At 40.3% G+C, this 15740-nt stretch overlaps 3 protein-coding genes across 10 annotated transcripts in view; 1 reads left to right on the top strand and 2 right to left on the bottom strand.

Annotated features, from left to right (window-relative positions):
- Positions 1-222: 222 nt before the first annotated feature.
- synm (synemin, intermediate filament protein) lies at positions 223-6904 on the bottom strand. The gene is made up of 4 exons (XM_028586441.1): positions 5943-6904; positions 4629-4753; positions 3199-3278; positions 223-2557 (listed from the first exon to the last, which is right to left on the bottom strand). The coding sequence occupies exons 1-4, from the start codon at positions 6738-6740 to the stop codon at positions 477-479; spliced, it is 3084 nt and encodes a 1027-aa protein (XP_028442242.1). The 5' UTR covers positions 6741-6904; the 3' UTR covers positions 223-476.
- Positions 6905-7561: 657 nt separating this feature from the next.
- On the top strand, positions 7562-15728 carry pgpep1l (pyroglutamyl-peptidase I like). 6 transcript variants are annotated; one of them, XR_003693218.1, is made up of 7 exons: positions 7562-7713; positions 7790-7842; positions 7930-8046; positions 8624-8850; positions 8923-9142; positions 14700-15168; positions 15296-15728. XR_003693218.1 is itself a non-coding variant. In XM_028586259.1 (6 exons), the coding sequence occupies exons 1-5, from the start codon at positions 7683-7685 to the stop codon at positions 9095-9097; spliced, it is 603 nt and encodes a 200-aa protein (XP_028442060.1). In that variant the 5' UTR covers positions 7562-7682; the 3' UTR covers positions 9098-9142; positions 14700-15728. The 6 variants fall into 6 exon arrangements, 4 of the variants coding, with proteins under 4 accessions (XP_028442060.1, XP_028442061.1, XP_028442059.1 ...); XR_003693219.1 differs by having other exon boundaries at positions 15404-15728; XM_028586259.1 differs by having other exon boundaries at positions 14700-15728.
- Positions 13785-15740, bottom strand: part of igf1ra (insulin-like growth factor 1a receptor) — a 74759-nt gene continuing 72803 nt past the window's right edge. For all 3 annotated transcript variants that reach the window (XM_028586255.1, XM_028586254.1, XM_028586256.1), the window contains one exon: positions 13785-15152. In XM_028586255.1, the coding sequence (XP_028442056.1) occupies positions 14630-15152 (523 nt within the window). In that variant the 3' untranslated portion in view covers positions 13785-14629. The remainder of the gene's footprint in view (positions 15153-15740) is intronic.

Consider the following 15740-nt stretch of genomic DNA (forward strand, 5'->3'; position numbering starts at 1 on the left):
TAATCTGGTAATTTTAACTAAATAACTGAATTTTGCTTGAATCATGCAAGGTACACCACGTTTTAGGTGACAAGCTCTTAAAGGTGCAGTAGGTACCTGGCCCTGATTGATACATCTGAACAGGGAGCTGTGGATTTTTGCAAATCGCACTACAGGCTGCAGGTGGTGCCAGAGGAGCTGGATTTTTATTTGTATTACCTGCTTTATGTAGTTCTACTGGAACATAGGGTTAGTTTCAGCAAATATGATAGGAAGTTAGTTTTATAAGTCTTACCTACTGCACCTTTAAGTAGGTACTGTAAAAGAAAGCACCAAAATCAATTACATATTTGATGTTTTACTGCAAAGCTTTTAGCATTATTACATTGTCAAACAGCGTTAATGCCATGTGTGTGGACTGCCAGGCAACCTCTGTTTTGTGCACTTCAACAAATAAGCAAGCACTCAGTTTAAAATATTTCTGACCAAATTCTTTCTTAATCTGTCGGGCTTTCAAGGTAAACTGTTGCAACTCTTTTCTCTTGAGAAATCTTCACCGGGGCTTCCAAGCTGTGAGACTGAAGCTCTTGCTCTGAGGCCTCAGCATGGCTGCCCTGTACTTCCATCTGGAAGGTGACAGACTTTTCTGATGGCCCCAGTTTTACGTCTTTCTCTGTGATTTCAAACACTCCTTCGTCCGTGAGGCCTCCAAACTCTTCACCATACGCACTATCCTCTTCTTTGGTGACTCTGAAGCTGTATCCCCCTCCTGCCCCACCCTGGAAGGCTTTCTCCAGCCCTAGGTTAGATGATCTGAGAGATGCCATGATCTGCTCTTCTGATAGTTCATCTCCTGCCTCCAGCAGCCCAGAGTCTTCCAGACTTTGAGAGACGTTCATCTCTGCAACTATAGTCATGGTGCCGTTGTCACTTGTATGTTGCATTTTTTTTACATTGACAGCCATATTCGGTGAACCTTCGCTACCCATTTTTGTGAGGAAAGCCAACTCCTCCCTCAGTGGACCCGACACTGAGCTTTGTAGCTTCTCTAGAGCTCCCTTCAGCTGCTCTTTGGGCTCCAAAGAGTCCTCTCTCAGGAACTCGAGCATTGACTCCTGCACTACAGGGGAGACGCGAACCTCTTCTTCAATGATGCACTCTGGGAAACTCTCTTTTACAAACGAGTGATCCCCTGACATAAACTTGTATTCATCGCTTTCCTCTACAATCACTCTTTTCGAGAGAAGACCTTCATCTTGATAATACCTCTCATCTGACAGGTCATCTACGATACCATAATGGCCATATGAGGTGATGCCACCACCCTCCTCGGATTCAGAAAGATTATCATCTGGAGTGGAGACAAAATACTTGTCAGGCTCTTGGTCATGGGAGAAATATGAAGATTGACTCTCTCTCGAAACCTCTTGAACTCGTACAGATCCACCCTTGCAATGATCTGTATCTGTCATGGAGGTTTTCACGGCATCACCGTCACTCATCTGAACTTGAGCACCATCAGGGACATTTTCTAGCTCCTCAATTTGGAAATAAGTTGAGGAGGGCTCATAAAAACTAGATCTGGACTTCTGCTCGACCTCAAGTTCCTCATCACTGTAAGACTCCATCGGTTCCTCAATGATTTCCACATTGACAGACTTATTTTCAAAGTTCTCGCTTCCCTGCAGGCCACTTAGCAGGGTCTTGATCATGGTCCCTGTTGCTGTGTCCTCGATGTCTTGCAGTGACACCTTCTTAACCCCTTGACTCAGTAGTTCATCCAGTGCAAAGTCGTCCGAAAAATCCAGCTCTTCCTCCACTTTGGACTCCAACACAATCTGCGTCTTAGTCGTTCCATCCTCCTGCTCAGTTTTCTCCACATGATATCTTACCTTTGATTCTCCCGAGGAGCAAACCTTAGCTCCCAAACCTGCTGGTCTCATCGCTTTTTCGATGATATCGTCTACAGACACCGAGTCTAACATCTTATTCTCACATGGGGCCAATGTGTGCTCTGTTTTCTCTTTTTCTTTGAACTCCTCTCCATAAACATTATCATTCTCTTTTTCATCGGACACTTGCTTTTTGCTTTCGGTCTCAGTTTTCCTGCTCAGGCTCATCATTGGTGGTGACACCACTCTCACTGCTTTAGTCTCAGCAGTGGAGGACTCGATGGGACTGACTTGGTTCTCTACCTGAGAGACCGGTTTGATTTTCACAGTTTTCTCCTCTGCTGCTGTTTTCTGTACATGTTGTCTTATTTGGTATTCACTCTGGCCGGTTTGTTTAGCTTTGGCAGTGGCAGTGGTGGTGGAGGCGGTGGTGGTGGTAGCAGGGGCAGAGGCGGCAGTCTGAGCTTTGGAGAATGAGATCATGTCCCTTCTGGATGCAGGACTTTGATGCCGAGCTCTGCCTGCAACTGAAATAGGAATGATCCTAGAGGGACTTATGGACCCAGAGGGAGGCACAGGGGATCTTCTCAGGTTTGAAGTCAGCGGCGTGTACCTGATATCCATATGTTTTCTGGGGGTAAGGGTGGGCGCTCTTGGAGTGTAGGGCTGGGCAGGCAACCTTATATCTGAAGCAGAGAATTAATAAGCATGAATATTTAAGTAGATACTTAAAGGAATAGTTTGACATTTTGGTAAATAAGCTTATTCGCTTTCTTTGCAAGAGATGAAAAGATCGATACCACTGACATTGATCTTCTCATCTAACTCTTGCCAAGAAGGCAAATAAGCATATTTGCCAACATTTCAAACTATTTCATTCAAACTAGTTTTACAATGTACTCTAGTGAGATTTAACAATTTATCAACAAATGGAAATACAGTTATGCTTGATAATGCTCCCTGGACCAGCCAAGCAGCATGCTAAGCTGAAACAGGGAGCACCATGCAGAAACCACCCTGGGTAAAAAAAAAAGAAAAATAGTGAGCCAAAAGAAAGACATTGAAAACCATTTTAAACTTTGAGTCATATTAGGACTCTGAACAAAGAAGGTGGAGGCAAAAGGTTGCCAGCAGCAGTGAGTGAAGCAGCGTCAGTGTAGCAGGGACCAGTGAGGAGGGAGTCGTATTTAAAAGGGCCGCCTTAATGTGAGAATGTCTGTGATTGGTGTGTGTCTGATAGGAACGATAATTCAATCAGTGGGCGCATGACTTCCGTGTCCTGCATGAACTAACGCTAAGCTTAATTAAATAATTTCAAACACAGTACCTATTATTCTTTCTCTTTGATGTTGAGTCCCCCTCCTATGAGCATCTTGCAGATCCACTCTCTCACCTTCCAGGAGAGCCCTGAACAAACGGGAGACAAAATATATTTGAGACCACGACAAATAAGTCATTATAAATCACTGGTTATCCTCCTATTTCAACATAATTATTTTTACCATATATAGAAAAAAAAAGGGCAAAGACAAATACCTCACAAGACGGTGAAAATTATTCAGCTCTGCCATCTCAACCCCCTCGAACTAAACGCAACAGGCTTACAAGATGGTTAGACCCAGGACCTGGCCATATAGGGTGGTAATAATCAAAACATAACAAGCCAGTGTCATGTAATAAAGACCTCGTAATATTTAGCTTTAGCAGCTCACCTTTCCTTGGCCATGCTTCAACAAACATACAACAGCAACCCAACGTGCCTCAAAAAGGAACAACCTCTCCGGAGACTATCTTCCCAAAGACTGACCTAAAAATAAAAGTTACAACGCAGGGCGGTCCACGCTTCCCTACGAATCTCAAAGCAAAAGCTGACTCGTGACACACAATAACACATGCCGCTGCCACGTCTCTGGCGAAACATTCTGTCTATTCCAAAAATTCAAAACAAACCAGAGGTGCCAGCAGATAATGTGCCATATAGAGACACAGACACAGACTTCCTGGGAATTGGCTTAATACAATTTTAGTATCCCTCTAAAACTTCAAGTGTTGAAGACCGTAAAGATGTCCTGGGGTATGAGGTAAGAGGTTATGATGTTACAAGGCTAGCTGATAAGAAAACTGGATATTGTACCTTCAAACATGAAAATACAGTATGTTTATTAAGTGCTTTATAAATAACTTTGAGTAAAAATAGTCTGTTAGAATGTGACCCTGTGTAAAGACTAGACATGCCATGTTATTATTACAGGATATGAAAGCTTCAGGCAGTGGGGGGCTGGTGTGAACAGTAATCTCATCTTGAAAGCATGGAAATATCACTGAAAAGAGAGGATGTACCTTTTTGAATTTCAGCCGACTTTCTTCATTCACAAAAAGCGCCAGAAAAATCTGAGTGTACTGGCTATATCATACTTCTCGAACCAGGGTAACAATTAAATAACCTACACAAAAAGTGTAGAGAAAATTTGGACATTTGGACATGCCACAGTAGGAGTAAACAGGAGTAAATCATTAAATGAAAGAATTAAAAGAGGGTTGAATTCCATTTAGCTGTTTCTGTTTCAGGATCCTGTCACACTGCCATGGCTTACTGGGACACTTGAATGGAATGCAGCCATCCCTAATATTATTAGTAACACCTGTGCTTTTTGTGCTATGACAGGTCAAAATGTCTCCTGTGAAAAGGTCTATTTTACTCAAAGAAAAGAAAATCTGTTTTGATTGGACAGCTGACAAAATAAATAAGCTCATCACCTGTATGCAGCCACCTCATTGCCCAGATTCATCTTAACCTGGAGAAGGTGCTGATGCTCTCGCATCTTATCTGCAATAGCATCAGCCATCATATTCCTATCGTGCTCCAGCTTCTGAATAATCATCTGGAGGGGAAAAAACAACAACAAAAAAACAAGTTTTCACTTTGCACAGAGTTTAATTAAAGTCTGCAATATGTGCATTGGGTATTATATTTTTTTTTTGTTGATCCCTGCAATTTAACTGAACATACTGTAATAATTCTTGTTAACCACCAAAGTGTGTGACCACATTTTATTTCACTGCAGCCTTTAGTGTTGTTTTACTTTGCAAATCTGTGTTTTTTTAATTTTTTTTTCCTGTTTTGAATCCCCACCTCTTATTTGTGTTGACTTCTAATGCAGAAAGATGGCCAACTGGCTGAACACTTGTCAAAATCAAGTCTGATCCCACTAACAGACTGCACTAATCGTGTGGACCACTTAATCCTGACCCTGACTGCTTCTGTCATTTGTGCATGAACCTGTTCCAATAACATCTGACATCCTTCGACAGATGTCATGCTCACTTCTAAATGTTACTGTAACTGTGAGAAATGTGTTATTGTGAACATCCCTACACATCCCTACTGTGAACATCCCTACAGTCATTAGTAATGGACTGACCTGTTTCGGGCTCCATCTTTAGGAGGCTAATAAGGATTTGTCAGTCTGACAGCTAATTGGTTTAAGTGGCTGGTGTAATCTAGCAGCTATAAAGTACTGGAGAGGTAGAACGTATGTTAGCTACTCAAGCTATTCAATCCTTTTACACTGAGGTCAAATCTTGCACGCAAGATCCTGTGCTTTTGACAGTTAAGGGAACACAAACATGTCAGGCACCACTTTATGACGGTAATGTCATTATGTAGGCTAGTTACATTAATTTCAGAATCAACATCTATTGCATGTGTACGTTTTACATATATAATCCTGTTAGAAATGTCAGCCTAGATTGTGATGATGATTATAATAATCATTTAGTTTAATCATTTAGTTTAATCATTTGTAGCAGCCTCTGACAGCTGCATCAGTGCCTTTAAGTGGGTGTGGCAGGGACAAGAGGGAGTAGCCCCCCTCTCTCATGGCTTATAGTGTGATAAAGGGGATATTATTCTGCCTGTATGTTTTGAAGATTGTATCATATTTACAATATGTATTTTTGGGACTTCTTAAATAAAAATACATCTCGTTATATCTGGCTTCCCTTCAGTCTCTCTGAAATATATATCGGGGCTGTCCTACTCTTGTTGGCCTAAAATGGACTTTTCCTCACCTGATATTCACTGAAGTCCACCCGATATGTCTCCTGCATCTGCATCAGTTGTTCTTCAAGGTGGAATTGAATCTGACCTTGTTTTTCCGCGTCTGCGCGTAATTTGTCCAACTCTGAGGCATACATCATCTTCTCCCTCTGCAGATCACTCAACCTCGCCTGGTCCGCTTTAATCGACTGCTCCATCTCTTCCACCTTCAGCTGGTACATTTCAAAGGTCTCAATCCATCCCTCGGACAGACCGCGGGCATACTCTTGCACCTCTTCCATGGTGGCCGCCGGAGGCCCGCGATAAGTTTGCGTGATGATGGGTACCATCCGGGACTCCACCTGGCGCCGGAGATGCTCCTTTTCTCGTCTGTGCGCATCATCTAAGCGTTTACGCTCGTTCTCTAGTTGAAATAAACGCTGCTGGAGTTCACCATTGGTCTTGTGAGCGTGGTGAAGCTCCTTCTCGTAGCTCTTTAGCTCGCCACTGATGTCTCTGCACACCCCCGTCTGCTCGCTGCACAGAGACTGGACCATCTGCAACTCCCGCCATAGCTTCTCCCTCTCCATCTCCGCCTGGGACTTTTCAAACGACAGCTGCTCCACCATTCTCCTCAGATCCCGCATCTCTCCCGTGTACTTCGGCTCCCATTCCGCCGTCTTCGCTTGTCTGAGTTTATTTATTTCAGTAATAAGATGCGCATTTTCCTGCTCCAGCTGCTTGGTTCTGGAAAGATACTGGACAAGTCTGCCGTTGAGCTCCTGCAGCTGGTGTTTCTCGCTTTCAAAAGTTCTCTTGAAAGGCAACATAGTGGCATCTAATTAGAAAAAGTGAGTTTAAAAAATGTCCTGTCTGTATATTCGCTATACTCTAGGAGACAAGGTGTCCCGGTGTTATTTGCGTGTGTGCGTCTGTTGCCACGACTGGGATGTAATTTGCGATCAGTGCCCTTTGACAAGTGCAGCAGGAGGAGGGCGGCTCCTGCCTCACAGGATCGCCCCAAGCGCGTCCCTGGCAGATGTGATGCTGCGTTTAAGTGCTGTCTGAAATATTATCCCCCTAATCTCACAAAGAAAACAACTGTGGGACTCTAAATTAAAAACTAAAGCTAGATGCTGAAAATGCAGTAAAATTAATTTTAAAATGAGGAAAAAAGTGCGTAATTATACAAATTAAATTAAAACGTTAATGGGTCGACATGTTGGTCTTGTAGGCTAGTCTATAGTTGCTGTTTGTTGCTACGTTTACTGAAATGTCATATAAATATAATAAAATATTTTTTGTCTCTGTTTTGCCATTTTTATTCATATTTAGTTTTGAAACTGCATTTTCTTACATTGTAAAAAATAAAAACACCTATTTTTAAATTATTATTATAATAATAATTTAATGTAGCCTATAAAGTATTAGTATTGCCTATTTGTATAAAGTAAATATGAGTAAATGAATAAAAAGTTTTTTTTAAAATGGCGTGAAAACGAAACCTTTAGTCTTATTATCAGGCTAATTAAATGTGTGACTTGTTTTAGACTTTTTAGACCTGTAAATTGGATGTCAGGGTTTCCCGGAGGCACCTGAATGAATCACTTCCACATGGGCTTTTCATCTTTTATTAGCCGGGGAACAGCTCCTCCAAGCGGACAAAAGGTGAGCTGCGGGAGCTAAAAATAAGCCTTGTTGTTTTTCAGTGTCCTGATATGGAAGTGCGTAACAACTATCCTTCCTATTGACTGTGTCAACTTGACTGCGATATGAATGGAGGCGAAGTCGTGGTGGTTACAGGTAAAGTGGGAAGTGTTTGCTCATACACAAACTCTTCTAACTGGCGTTCATTTACATTTATAATCCCGTCTATTAGGCTTCGGACCTTTTCGACAGTTCTTAGTGAACCCCAGCTGGAAAGCAGCCCAGGTAATGGGGAAACAAGATATTGGTCAGTGTTACATGCCTATTGTGAGACATAAAGACTTAAACATGTCTAATATTTCTTTATTGAAGGGCTTGAGGTTGGTCGGATTTGGAGAGCGGACTGATATTTACATCAGGGAGGTGCCAGTGAGTTATGTTAAAACTCAGCAAATCATTGCTGAGATTTGGCAAACTCTTCACCCGAAGGTAAAAATATAGTCTTCACAAGTCAAGAACAGGGCCAGAGCCATTTAATTTGTAGAAATACTGAGGTAGGAAGTCCCTCTCACCCAGGAAAATGTGAGCAGATACCAAAAATAGTGTCAAACTATATTTGGATAAAAAATACTATATATATATATATATATATATAGTATTTTTATCCAAATATAGTGCATATATATATATATATATATATATATATATATATATATATATATATATATATCATTTTTTTTCAATTATCTTGAATTGTATTTCCCTTTATTTATTTACATCCCTTTTTCCCCTTTTAGCCTAAAACCAGTCTCATTTGGATATAATTTGTCCAAAACAATTCAAACTTGAATTTGAATTCAATTCAAACCATAAATACCCACCACCTGTTTTATTTGTAGAGTGTAAGCGGTTGCAAAAACAAAGACATAAAACTTCACAGGACAACTACAGAGGTCAGATGCCTCAGTATCCTGAATGGTAGTTACGGCCATGGTGGACATACTGAATGTTGGTATGAGAAGGTGAATATCTCACTTTACTCTGTGTTTGTTTGTGCGTGTCCCAGTTTGCTGTACATCTGGGCGTAGCCAGAGGTTCCAGTGTCGTCTTTTTGGAGCAAACCGGAAAGAACAGTGGATACAGAGACAAAGATGTGTGTGGCTTCTGTCCTGAAAGTCAGTGCTGTGTGGAAGGAGGACCAGAGAAACTGGACTCAGTCGTTAACATGAGGGCTGTCGCGAAAGAGTTCAAACAAGCAGGGACAGATGTCACTTATTCAAGAGATGCTGGCAGGTAGGCATCTGTTCCTGCCATGTTGATAACAGACCCTCAACAGTAAGATATAATGCTGTCTGTCCTCCTCAGGTACCTGTGTGATTTTGCGTATTACTTCTCACTGTATCACGGTCAGAGGAGAGCAGCCCTCATCCATGTACCGTCATCTGGCAGCCTGACCTCAGCTGACAGACTGGTACCTCTGCTGCGTAGCCTCATTCACACCATGCTGGACCAGCTGGAGGACCCTTCCGAAACCGCATGAGGAGATGATGACTGAGGACTTCTCCAAGCCAGCTGTCACAGCGAGGTAGATCTTCTAATGAAGACATTTCACAAGACACAAAGAGATCACTGGTGACGCCGTGGATTAGAAAGCATGGCTCGGAGGGAATTAAATAGAGAAAACAATAGAAGTTCTCATTCATTTATTATTCAAAATTTCAGAAAAAAAAAAAAAAATACAAGAAATGTTCAGATACACATTTGGAGATGGCATGTCAAAAATACACCATCTCAGTTATATAGGTGTGAAAAAACTTTGAGGCCTCAGATACAGAGCTTGGAAAAAAAAAAACAGTCTAGTGAAGGTTTTTGATTATTTCTTTCCACCAATCAGGTAATGAACAGAGATTTTGTGAAAGTATTCTTATAAAACAACAGCAGTAAACCAAGGCCCCCTCAGAAGGTAATAGGAATGCAAATCATAAAAACAGAGGCATGATAATGATAAACCTCAAACTTATTATTGCAGTTTGAATGCACTGACGCATCCTCCATAAACCTGAGGTTTGCATGAAGAACATTCAGAAGAAAGAAAATTATAAAGATGACTAAGTTGAAAGTTTTTTTTTTTTAAGTTAGTTACTGTATGTTTATGCTGAAATCTGGTTATGCAAAAAAGCAACTAGTGTGAAGCTGTAAACGTCGGCCTATGATCTTTTCTAATCATGTCGTTTACTCTTTACCATGACTACCCGTAATCTACGCAATATCCCTGTCCTATACATGTCCACGTGTTTATTTAAATGCTGTAGTTGTGACAGGTTTGTGATCTAATGGTAACTAGTAATTCACCTCACGACAGGTCAATGTAATGTCTACTCCCAAAACTGAAAAGTTTGTATCTTATTATTACATGCATCCAAACAGAAAAAAAAACATAAATGCACAGATATGTAAAGTAACTACACAAGCTGTTTGCTTGTCAGTGGTGATTTCTGTACCGATGTGACATTCAGCAGCAATCAAACTGTTTTTCAACCAAAAACAATCGTTCACTCTTTGATTCTCTTATATTCTGCACAGAGAAAATGCTTAAGATGAAAATTGAGCACCTGGATTTCACATTAGAAGTTACCCAGTGGCCTATTCATAATCCCATTTATTTCTTATTGCTTTTGGGTATTAATTTCAAAATGAATTTTCAAATAGTTGTACGCATCCAGCTCAAAAGCCCTTGCACTGAGACAGCACTCTCCAAGTAGCCGCTGTGAGTAGAAGAACGGAAGTTTTTCTGAGAAGATCCACTGAGGTGACGGTTTTAACCAGCAGCATTAGTGTATGTAGCAGTACAAATAGGCCAGAAAAAGTCGTGTTGAGTTTACTTCCAAATGATCGAAAAGACAGAAAAAGGTGAAAATTATCTATCACTAGGGCTAGAACGTCATGGCATTCAGCAGGTAGACTTGGACAGAGGAAGGGATGGCGTTCAGGTAAACACTCAGTTTACGGGGTAAAAAAAAATAAAAATAAAAAAAAGCCAACATTGACTGACAAATGATTGTGAATGGCATCTGGATTTTTGTGTTGTGCTGTAACATTGCAGCATTACAGGCTACAGGTAAACAGCAAATGCAATTTTTCTTCAAGGTCAATAAAACATTTCTTTTTTCCCTTTTTTTAAATATTCCCCAGGATAACTGTTCAGACTTCTATATAAATGCATTTTAGATGAGAAAATGAAGGTTTAGTCTTTTTGAGGATTTAAGGTTGTGACAATATGTTGGGAGTCAGTGGAGATGGGATATCTGATGTTGAGCCCCCGTCTCTGGTCTTGACCTTCGACTTCTACTGCACCTGCTCTAAGCCTCGCTACACTGTATCCAGTCAAATTGAAGTGTAGGTTGACATAATTATCTAATAGTTTCTCATCTAAATACCCCACAACAATTTAAACCGATTCTGCAGAGAACGAAAGCACATTGTCCTGAAGTCCTCTCCTTTGTATTATCAGAGGTATAAACTTACTAAACAATCAATCATTGGGCTGTACTTGCAACACAGATATTCCATCTCCTTTGTGAGGTTTATCTAGATCCCTGTGGGTTTTTCCAGATGAGGTTTCTATACAAACTGATGAGAGAGTAAGATGTACTTGTTTTCCATACGCATACATATATATTTCAAAAGAGTGAGGTAGATATATACTTGAAGGAAAGAAAACAAAGTCCCCCCAGTCATGACACCAAAGAAAATACATATAAAAAAATCCAACTTTATACTGAATCATGGGGCATTTATACAGTGATTTAAACTGATGTCACAAAAGGAAAATAAAAAAAATAAATAAATAACACTCCTACAGAAAATAAAATAAAAACTTCAAAAGGGGAGGTGGGAGGTGTGTGTGTGTGTGTGTGTGTGTGTGTGTGTGTGTGTGGGGGGGGGGGGGGGGGGGGGATCACCAGGCAACATTTCCAAAAGATGAGGAGAAATCCTTCAAACACTTTCATTATTCAGCCTCCATTTTAAGACCTTTTTCCATTCATGACATTGAAATGTGTTCCCTTCCCTGGACTTTAACCCATCCTTTATTTGGTTTTCAGAAGCAGTGATTATGAAGACAAACAATAAGAACTGTTCTCACTTTGAAGAAGTAACATTAGCAGAAGTGGCGTTACATTGTGCGTGAGTGTTGAAGAAATAAAAAAAGAGAAAAAAAAAAAGAATCTGATTTTGAATGGTTTACAAGACAACCCAATTAGCCCTATAGATTCAAGAAGAGGCAAGCAATGGATGGGTTAAAATACCAGATCTGGTATAAAGTAAATATCTCGTACACAGACTTCAAGGGGGGGAGGGGACAGGTACAGTATGTTGTAGAGGTCAGTGAGGGGCCAAGGGGGAGGAGAGATGGCGCTACTGGACTCAACAAAACATGATGGGGGAGGAAAGGGGGAGGTACAAGCTGACACAAGTAGAGGACGATCATGAGAATGTGCGGAGAAAGCAAAGCCTTTACTTTGACCTGAGATTGAGTTGCACCTAGAGGGCAATGCTAGGCGCAGTGCTAGACAACAAGTACAAAAAGGGTGCAGAAAGTACACACTCACACATCGAGCTAAGGTGTCCATTCCAAATAATATTAATAATAATAATAATATTATAGACATCCACAAAACAAATACAAGAGGAAAGATTTCATAAAAATAAAGGCAATGAACAAAATATAGTGTTACAGAAATCCTTTTGGGGTAACAGAAGAAAAAGAAATCTAAATCATCTTATTTTTTTTAATTTTCTTTTTTTTTTTAAGCAGAGTTTGAAGATATAAGAAATGGACTGTAGTGGAGACCATAAAATATCAAACCTGAAGAATTTTATTTTATATATATATATATATATATATATATATATATATATACACACACATATATATATATATATATATATATATATATATATATATATATATATATATATATATATATATATATATATATATATATATATATATATATATCCAATCATCCAAAAGAGAAAAAGAATAAAATAGCAGCTTTGTTCTGTACAGACATAGAGGCAAACATTTTGAACCGTAAAAAGGTTTAAAAAAGTGACAAAACCAATGATGTGTATAAAATCGATCCTGCAGTCTGAAATACAACTGTAAGAACTTTATATGTGTTTGAAATGTAGAGAAACTAATGACTATTTTAAAAGAGACCTGCTGTGATTTAAAAGGTGTCTCTAGGCTACTAAAATCCCATCCAACGCCTCGTTTTCTGTCTCAGGTCTTACACTCTGTCTGTCTGTTGTGGTGTATTTGGTGCCATTTCATTTGAACAGCAGTATCAGAGAGAACGATTTTCACCTCCCACATGAAATGCACACTTTATTTGGATTTATGAAAGGGGAGGCAAAGTCGTATCCCTTGATTGCAAAGTTCAGTTATTTGCTGTGTGAGACTTATGATTCTTTGTTTAGATTTTTGTTCTTTATTTAAACAAAGAACGACTGAGGCTGTGATTCAGAGTTGGCTGACTCAGTGTGTATGTTCCCCAGATGTACACGTGATGAAGGGGAACATTTTCATTAGTCTGTTTAGTTAGATTTGAATGGATTTGAAACACAACATTTTGGTAAGGCAAACAGCATGCTGGCTTTTCAAATGTGATTATATGAAAAGATAGGGCTACAATTAATGATTATTTCCATTTTCAACTAATATGCCAATTGCTTGTAAAAAAACCAACAAAAAAAAACCCAAACATATCCAGTTTACTATCACTTAAGACAACAAGCAGCAAATCCTCACACGGAGGTTAGGAACTGGAGAACCAATTCAATTTGGGCTTTTTTTAAATTACTTTAATCGACTTTAATTAGTTGCAGATTATGATTCAACTTAATGAAAATATGACATTTCAAAGTTATTTTGATAAAGTCTTTGTTTGGGTTTGATAATCATCTTAAAATTAATTATTACTGCTATTATGTCAATTGATATGAAAAAACATTAACTTTAAATTTGATTAAAGCCCCAATGCAGACTCTGAAAACTTTTTCCTGCAGGTTTTTCCTGCACGTGTGAATGCAGCTATTCTCAACAGTAACACTGTATTCTGTCCTGTGATGAACACACACACACACACACACACACACACACACACACACACACACACACACACACACACACACACACACACACACACACACACACACACACACACACACACACACACACACACACACACACACACACACACTTAGTACTAAAGATAAGCATGACGTCTGAATCAAAACCACCAAACAATGTTGGTATTGTTCCCTAGACAGACTTATCTTAACTCTGACATCACAGCCTTAAACAATAAGGGAGACCTGTATGAAACTGAAGAAAAAGCTTGATTTGGCAATAGTTTGGCAGATACACAATAGGCCCTCCTCTTCCATTTTGACCCGCTGCTGACGGGATCATAGAAATCTCAACAGGAAAATGAAACAATGATCTTAGTCCAAACATTCTAATTGAGGCATCCTCACGTGACATGAGTGGGTCTGCTCATGCAAACAAAGTCATTTTGATGGAAAGTCATTTAGAAATGGGGCTATGCCATATTACAGAGAGGATCATGTGTTTAAATACACACTCCAATATCCACAACATCCTCTCTGAAATCATCAGGAAAAAAAGTGCTCTTCTGTTGGATTTGCTGGCAGATATGCTAAAAAAAAAGATTTTCCTTTAAGTTCATGTCAAGATGCGTGCCTGTATTGTTTTCCTTATGTAACAACAACTGAAATACAGGCAGCGCACAAAGGAGTTCCCCAGAGTCTGAGCCACCAAACTCCATATTCTTTAGCAGGTTTCTGTACTGTTTGTCAGTTTTTAGACTTTATGTTTGACCTTTAAGAAGTGGAGAGACAATCTACTGGCACACAGTAGAAGAAGTCATTTCTTACCTCATCCATCCCTCCTTAAGAGATGGAGGAAAGGTTTGTGTTACCCTGTGTTAGAGGAGGAGGAGGAGGAGGAGGAGGAGGAGGAGGAGGAGGAGGGGCTGGTCTGATATCAGCAGGCCGACGACTGGGGCAGTGGTAACGCCCGTTCGTTCTTTCTGCCCCCATTCATGTGTGCATAGGGTTGTATCTCGTCAAAGTTGGGCCGGAGTACCACCACAGGCCCGTTGGCCGAAACATGTCCTGAGTGCTTGTCCAAGGCTTGGCCTGGAGACGCTGAGGCAACTGGGCCCGGGGAGGAGGGAGACACAAGTCCCAGTAACGGAGTACTCGGGCCTTGCATGGGGGATAACTGCTGGGTAGAAGGAGGCGGCGTGCCTCCTGTACACCCCGATGAGGGGGCAGCGGCAGTAGCAGAGGGCTGCCTGGCGGATGCAGGGTCCAGTGGAATGTTCTCCATGTTTTCTACCTCCATGTCCAGCTCCTCGGTGTCCGGCGGCTTGTTCTCCTCGCTGTAGAAGAAGCTCACTTCCCTGAAGGGAGGATCCAGTTCTTCTTTGATGCTGTTGATGATCTCCAGGAAGGACGGACGCATCTTGGGATTATACTGCCAGCACATCCTCATCAGCTCAAACCTGCAAGTGACGCAAGGTAAAAAGGGTTAGTAATGCACAGTAGATTTATTTTATTTTGTCATTAAAAGCATAGGTTCAGGTTTTTTTTAGGTCTAATTGAATATTCACATATGCATCTGTACTATATATTTTGTACTTAACAGATACATTTGGAAGACACCAATGTAATTTGACTTGGACTTGCTGAAGCCTCATAAGTTTTGAATGAACAAAAAGAGAACTATGGATTTTGTGTAATTATGCCACTTTAGAGCCAGGAGGACATGAGGAATGATTACAGCAGCGGACAACTCTTTCAATGTACACACGGGCATGTGAGTATTGTGTACTTGAAAAGATGTGAACCTATCCTTTAAAACTTTAGAGTGGGAAGACTTTGAGTGTTTCACCAGTAGGTGGCAGGAGACACCAAAGTTAAAGCCAATGTCAATACTCACTGGCACGAAGGTTCACTATACTGATCTTGGAGAAAAAAAAACTATGTATACAGTACATTAATATAGGACTGTAAACTATCCCAATATACTGTTCAGATGCTCTGATTACTGTTTTTCTGTTGTCTTTTTGGAAATTCATTCTGTGCCTTTC

The sequence above is a fragment of the Perca flavescens genome, chromosome 8, assembly GCF_004354835.1.
Source record: "Perca flavescens isolate YP-PL-M2 chromosome 8, PFLA_1.0, whole genome shotgun sequence".
Lineage (NCBI taxonomy): Eukaryota > Metazoa > Chordata > Actinopteri > Perciformes > Percidae > Perca > Perca flavescens.